This window comes from Solea senegalensis, linkage group LG18 (assembly GCF_019176455.1).
Source record: "Solea senegalensis isolate Sse05_10M linkage group LG18, IFAPA_SoseM_1, whole genome shotgun sequence".
Classification (NCBI taxonomy): Eukaryota; Metazoa; Chordata; class Actinopteri; order Pleuronectiformes; family Soleidae; genus Solea; species Solea senegalensis.
In genome coordinates, this window is record NC_058041.1 from 1,864,898 (window position 1) to 1,871,062 (window position 6,165).

The 6,165-nt window shown below is 40.3% G+C and overlaps 1 protein-coding gene across 2 annotated transcripts; it reads left to right on the forward strand.

Annotated features, from left to right (window-relative positions):
* Nucleotides 1–138: 138 nt before the first annotated feature.
* On the forward strand, nucleotides 139–5,836 carry LOC122759701 (cytochrome b-c1 complex subunit 2, mitochondrial). Of its 2 annotated transcripts, none has more exons than XM_044014727.1 (14): nucleotides 139–226; nucleotides 1,748–1,852; nucleotides 2,000–2,149; nucleotides 2,273–2,337; nucleotides 2,417–2,473; nucleotides 2,978–3,102; nucleotides 3,193–3,290; nucleotides 3,369–3,426; nucleotides 3,510–3,605; nucleotides 4,179–4,381; nucleotides 4,486–4,566; nucleotides 4,641–4,717; nucleotides 5,063–5,216; nucleotides 5,478–5,836. In XM_044014727.1, the coding sequence occupies exons 1-14, from the start codon at nucleotides 194–196 to the stop codon at nucleotides 5,559–5,561; spliced, it is 1,386 nt and encodes a 461-aa protein (XP_043870662.1). In that variant the 5' UTR covers nucleotides 139–193; the 3' UTR covers nucleotides 5,562–5,836. The 2 variants fall into 2 exon arrangements, with proteins under 2 accessions (XP_043870662.1, XP_043870663.1); XM_044014728.1 differs by lacking the exon at nucleotides 1,748–1,852 and adding an exon at nucleotides 1,626–1,712 and having other exon boundaries at nucleotides 140–226.
* Nucleotides 5,837–6,165: the final 329 nt, after the last annotated feature.

Here is a 6,165-nt window from a genome sequence, read left to right on the forward strand (position 1 = left end):
GTATAGTTTGATCCAGTTTACATTACGTATTATGCGTCAGTTGAGGTTGTTCCCCTCCGGGCCAGCAGAGTGCGCGCTCTTTCTGCTACGTTTGTCAGACAGGAGGAACACGCACGCTGTGCATTCTGGGTAGGGCACTTTGAGTGGCGGCCATATTGCTTCTCCGCGCTGGTTGAAGGAGAGAGGGTAAAAGATGAAGGGGATCCGGGGAATCAGTCATTTAACAGTAAGATTTCACTATAAAACTACGTTATTCGTGTGTAATTATACGTAGACACAGCTTTAGACTCCGCAGCCGCATGTTGTCAGTCTGTTTGTTTAAAAGGAAGGCGTTAATATTCAGGGTAATTTCAGGACTAGACGCGAGAGAAGGAAGCGGTCAAACTGAGTCGTAACTGACGTAATTCTGTGTTTAAACAATATCAACATCAAGCAACATCTAACATTATTATAAACACGTCGTCCTAACACTTATAAGAATAGAACACTCATATATGTGTAACCCAGTCTCACTTAATAAACCAGGACCTCACCCATTTGGCTGCTAGTTCAACCTTCAAGCATAAATGAGAGCTTAGCTTCTCGTTTTAGCAGCCGCTAATGTTGTTCTTTTATCTGAAATTTCTATTTATTATCCGTTAAACTCAGCTTTAGTGTGAAACTGAATGTGGACATTTTCATTAACCGTTTTTTCAATTAAACAACCATAAGAAAAGCTGTGCTTTCTGTTACAATAGTGAACCGGTGTGGGGGAAATACAACACCAGAGCTTCGTCATAGCTGTTTGTCATATTTTATAATATATTACTGTATTGTGTTAATTAATTCACCTACAAATACGTATTTACTCAATGTACTAGTATAAACCTTAAAAAACGCAATTTAACTTTGTACATTTGCTGGAAATGTATTGAGAGCACATTACATAGACTTATCACTATGTAGCTGCTATTATGTCCAATGTATTTCAGGAGTGGATGGTGTGCGTTTTGTTTAGGGCTAATTGATTGATAACTAATGATTATTTTAATTTATTTATTTAATTTATCCATCTGTCGATTATTTTCCAGATGAAACCAATAAATCCATTATCTAAATAGTTCATAATGTACTCGTATAATAGAGCAATAATTAAATAGTCGTTGTTGCCTTAATTGTGTTATTAAAATGAGAAGAATCTTTATTACGTAGTTGGATAATTATGTCTTAGAAATAGGTTGAAATGGCACAAATATTTTGTTAACAGCTTCATTGTTTAAAGGGTCTGACTCGTCGATGTCAGCAAAGACTCTAGTTTGTGATGTCAGTATTGGACACAAAAAAGTGGTATCATGCCATCTCTAATTAAATGCACAGTAGTATTTTAGTGTGAGGATTCCTGAGTTAACTCTGAATGAAGATCAAGTGATGTAACGGAAATCTCCAGAACAGATAGTAAAAGTACTGGTAAAATTATTTTGTCAGGTGTTTAAACGTAATTCGTAAGTGTGGTTTACTGCCAAAAGCTATTGCACAATTTCACAATACCCACTGCCTCTGATTTCCTGCTTTCTCTCATTGTCTTTGCACAAGTAAACACCCAGAAACACATAATGTTCCGTCTGTCTATATTCTGTGTTTCCCAGACGAGGCTTTATGCTGCCCAGGCTGCCCGTAAGGTGGAATCCACTGGGGCTGCCGGACACGTAAAGTTTCACCCTCAGGATGTGCAGGTCAGTGGTGGTTTACTTGTCTTTCTCCTCCACAGAGACGCTACTATGCGGCTGCCAGAACGGGCCAGTCCCTTGTCCAGCCCTTAGCTGGCCTCAAGCTCTCTCCTCCTGTGGCTGCGCACTCTTACCAGGATGTGCATGTATGTGATGAGAGTCGCTGTCTTTGTTTGGTTTAGGGTGTGGCACTGATGAGATGACACATCATGTTCATTTGTCTCATATCTTATAATACTAAAAATATAATGTCATTTGACATATCCAACTGATCTTAACAACTCTCTGTCCAGGTGACCAGACTGCCCAGTGGACTGGTGATTGCCTCACTTGAGAACTACTCCCCAGCCTCCAAGATCGGAGTAGTTGTCAGGGCCGGCTGTCGCTATGAGACTCCAGAGAACCAGGGGGTCACTCATCTCCTCCGACTCGCTTCCAACCTGGTACGACAATTACAGACCAGGCCTGTTGTCCTTTATTGTCCAAAAAACTGTGTGTTTGTAGAAATCAAACTACATCATTGCCAAAAATGAGTGATGTTATTGTTCATCTTGTTATTTTTGCAGACAACCAAAGGAGCTTCAGCGTTTAAGATATGCCGTGGTGTCGAGGCAGTGGGAGGCAGCCTGAGGTCAATAACCATGAGAGAAACAATGCTCATCCCAAAGTGCTGTGAATGAGCGTCTAAATGTTTTCATCTCTCTCTGCAGCGCGACTTCAACCAGAGAGGATATGACGTACACCGTCGACTGCTTGAGAGATGACGTGTAAGTCTTTGTGATGCTACTGTATGGAAATGAATCAGACGTGAGAGAGGCTGGGGCCACACTCATTTGGTCCGTAAAACCTGGAAATGACGGATGTTCTTGAATGTCCTGAACCAAAACTATTCAGTTTTAACAATTTCTTTGTTATATAGAGCAAATAATCCACACCTTTGTTGGCAATAATTTGTGAAAATTATCCTTGACCATAGGTTCTATGTCTGTATCTGTGTAATAGTCACAAATATGTCCTGCAGCCCATTCAAAGTAAGAACATGTAGGCATTTCAGTTCCATGAATTCATTCATTCTTTTAAAAAAAGCTTTTGTTATGAAATATTTGTATACCCTGTGGATTCACAGCTTCAAACTGTAGAGTGTTGACATTTGGTTGAGTACAGAGAAGTATTTAAATGTATATTAAATTAAAACAATCTCAACTATAAGTAAAGGTTCAGCTGCTTGTTAATGTGTTTTTTATCTCCTCATCTTTATTATTGATCTGCAGTGACACAGTGATGGAGTATTTGATCAACGTTACGACCGCCCCAGAGTTCCGTCCATGGGAGGTGTCAGACCTCACGCCCAGAGTGAAGCTTGACAAAGCCATCGCTGCCCATAACACTCAGATAGGTAGACAGATATAATTGTTTTATTACTCAACAAAAAAACAGAAAACAGAAAAATGGTTTATGATCATCCCTCATTCTTTCTTTCTTCCAGTTGTGCTTGAAGCTCTGCATGAAGCGGCCTACAAGAATGCCCTGTGCAACTCTCTGTACTGTCCAGACCACATGGTTGGCAAGATCCAGTCTGAACATGTGAGTTCTTTTTTCACTGGTTCTTCTTGGTCTTGTGGCATTAGCTGTGTTTTTCTAATGTTTTTATTTTTCCTGCAGCTGCACCAGTTTGTCCAGAACAACTTCACAAGTGCACGTATGGCTCTCGTAGGACTCGGTAAGATGATTATCTTATGGCAGTGGATGATATAAAGTAAGTGTGTAAAGATCATGAAGTTGATTTGTTCGTGTTTACTCCAGGTGTTGACCATGCTGTGCTGAAGCAAGTTGGAGAGCAGTTCCTCAACATCCGCAGTGGAGCAGGAACCACAGGAGCCACAGCTCAGTATCGTGGAGGTGAGTTGGACCCGCATCGTGAAAAATGTTTATACTATTCTTTGGACCTGCCTGTGAGCAGCATCAGGTTTGGACAGATAAACAAATGTCTCGCTTATTTCAGTCTATGATATCTTAACAACATGTTAGGGATATATTTCCTGCTTTTGCTTGCTGTTAGTTGGTCTTGTCCGGCTGGAAACTGAAGTTTAGAAACCGCTTACTCTCTTGCACCAAAGTCCATAGAGAAAATGTGCAATTTCAGTGTATGTGGACACAGGTGTTGCTTGTCTACTGCTGCCTCGTTACGTCACTTACGTAAATCAGAACAGAGGATTTCAACCACAAAAGTCACAAAATAACATTGGAAATTTCTAACAGAGACAGCAGTGGATCATTAACAGCCATGTGCTGTGATTTAAAATTGCTGATTTTCTCTATGGACTTTGGTGCGGGAGTTGGCGGCTTACAAACTTAATTTTTCAGCGGGAAAAGGACGTCTAACAATGAGAAAAAGCAACTAACATTTTCATGAGATGAGCCTTTATTTGAACTATCCTTTTTAAGCCTTGTTCTCCTCCCGCCCGTCTTCAGGTGAGGCCCGTCTGGCCAGCACCGGCAGCAGCCTGCTCCACTCAGCTGTGGTGAGCCAGTCAGCAGCAGTGGGCAGCAGCGAGGCTCTGGCCTTCAGTGTCCTGCAGCACGTCCTGGGAGCTGGTCCACATGTCAAGAGAGGCTCCAGCACCACCAACAAATTGGTCCAGGGGGTTTCCAAGGCAACCACTGATCCATTTGATGTGAGTGGTTGTCGGTCCATAGTAAAAACTTGCTTTTCCTGGCTCGCTATAGCAGTGTGTGACCATGTTTATCATTAAACATGAAATTGTTTTTTTTTTTGCAGGTCAGTGCTTTCAACACGAGCTACTCTGACTCTGGTCTGTTTGGCATTTACACCATTTCCCAGGCTGCAGCTGTTGGTGATGTGAGTTTCCTTCAGTCAGCACATTAACCAGTTGATCACCACCACAGTTTTAACCAATGACTTCCTCTGTCCAGGTGCTAAAGGCCGCTCTTGCTGAGGTGAAAGCTGTCGCTGATGGTGGAGTCACAGCTGCTGACCTCACTCGAGCCAAGTAAGACTTGTTTGACTTCACACAAAATAGACAAACATCACAGAAACAGTATAAATGATGAATAAACAAAGTGACGCATTACTAAACTATGACTTTTGTGAGTGATTTTGGACGACATACTTAACCATGATATTTTTGTCACATTTTGGATGACATGCTATGTCATAATCCTATGACAGTTTTTTTAGTAAGTCAGTAGAGTCAGAACTCACCTACACTCAGCTAATAATCTGTACCAGAACAGTCCATTTCAGACTTGAATCTTTTTCACCTTTCCTTAAATGTTTTCCAATGATTTTCACACCATTGTGTCTTACCTTGAGCCTTTCTTTGTCTCTCGTCCAGGGCCCAGCTGAAGGGACAGTTGCTGATGTCTCTGGAGACCCCAGAGGCTTTGCTGGAGGCCATGGCCGCTCAGGCACTGACTGCTGGTTCCTACACGTCACCAGAGGAAATCACCAAAAACATCGACAATGTCTCCCTGACTGATGTTGCTAACGTAAGACATTTGATTGTTGGAACAAGGGCTGGGAGATATATACTGTAGATATTATCACCTATTTATAGTACTCTCTAATGTATTTTTTTTTTATTTAAACATATTTAATGCAATTGTCTAGATGAGTATTTTTAATCAATATCCAGCCCTTATTTGGTAAATTGTAGTTATATAAAATTGGATGGATTATTCTTGCAATCCAATTAAAGGTATGCTTTGTAATATTAAATGTTTTACATATATATATATATATATTTCCAGGCTGCCAGCAAATTTGTGTCCGGCAAGAAGACCATGGCGTCCTGCGGCAACCTCGTGAAGACGCCTTTTGTGGACGAGATCTGAAGCTCCTCCCAATTATTCTAACTTAAAAATGGCAAAGCAGATTTTGTCCCTTCTGACATTTTTGTCAAAAAGACACCAGAGATCATCATCATCACCTTTTATCCTTTACTTCTGTTCTAAACAAAACAAAGTCATGACACCACTGTGTCTTTATCTGTGTTGTAACAGTGATGCTCCCTCCTGAGACGTCACATCATGACATTGTGTTCCACTCATGTGACCACATTTACTGTATAGCTGATGTAAAATAATGATAATAAAATCTATCAAACTTACACAGTCGTGTTTTGAGTTTTCCCTCAAATTGATGCTTTATTGACTGTGTCCAAAATTTGACAAAAAAGTCATACTTTAATATGTCATCCATAATTTAACAAAAAAGTCTTAGGTTAGTATGTCGTCCAAAATTTGACTAAAAAGTCATAGTATAGTATGTCGTCCAAAATTTGACAAAAGTCATAGTATAGCATGTCGTCCAAAATCTTTCAAAAAAATCTTTCAAAAAAGTCATAGTATAGTATAGTCATAGTATAGTATGGGTCCAAAATGTGACAAAAAAGTCATAGTATAGCATGTCGTCCAAAATGTGACAAAACAAAATAGT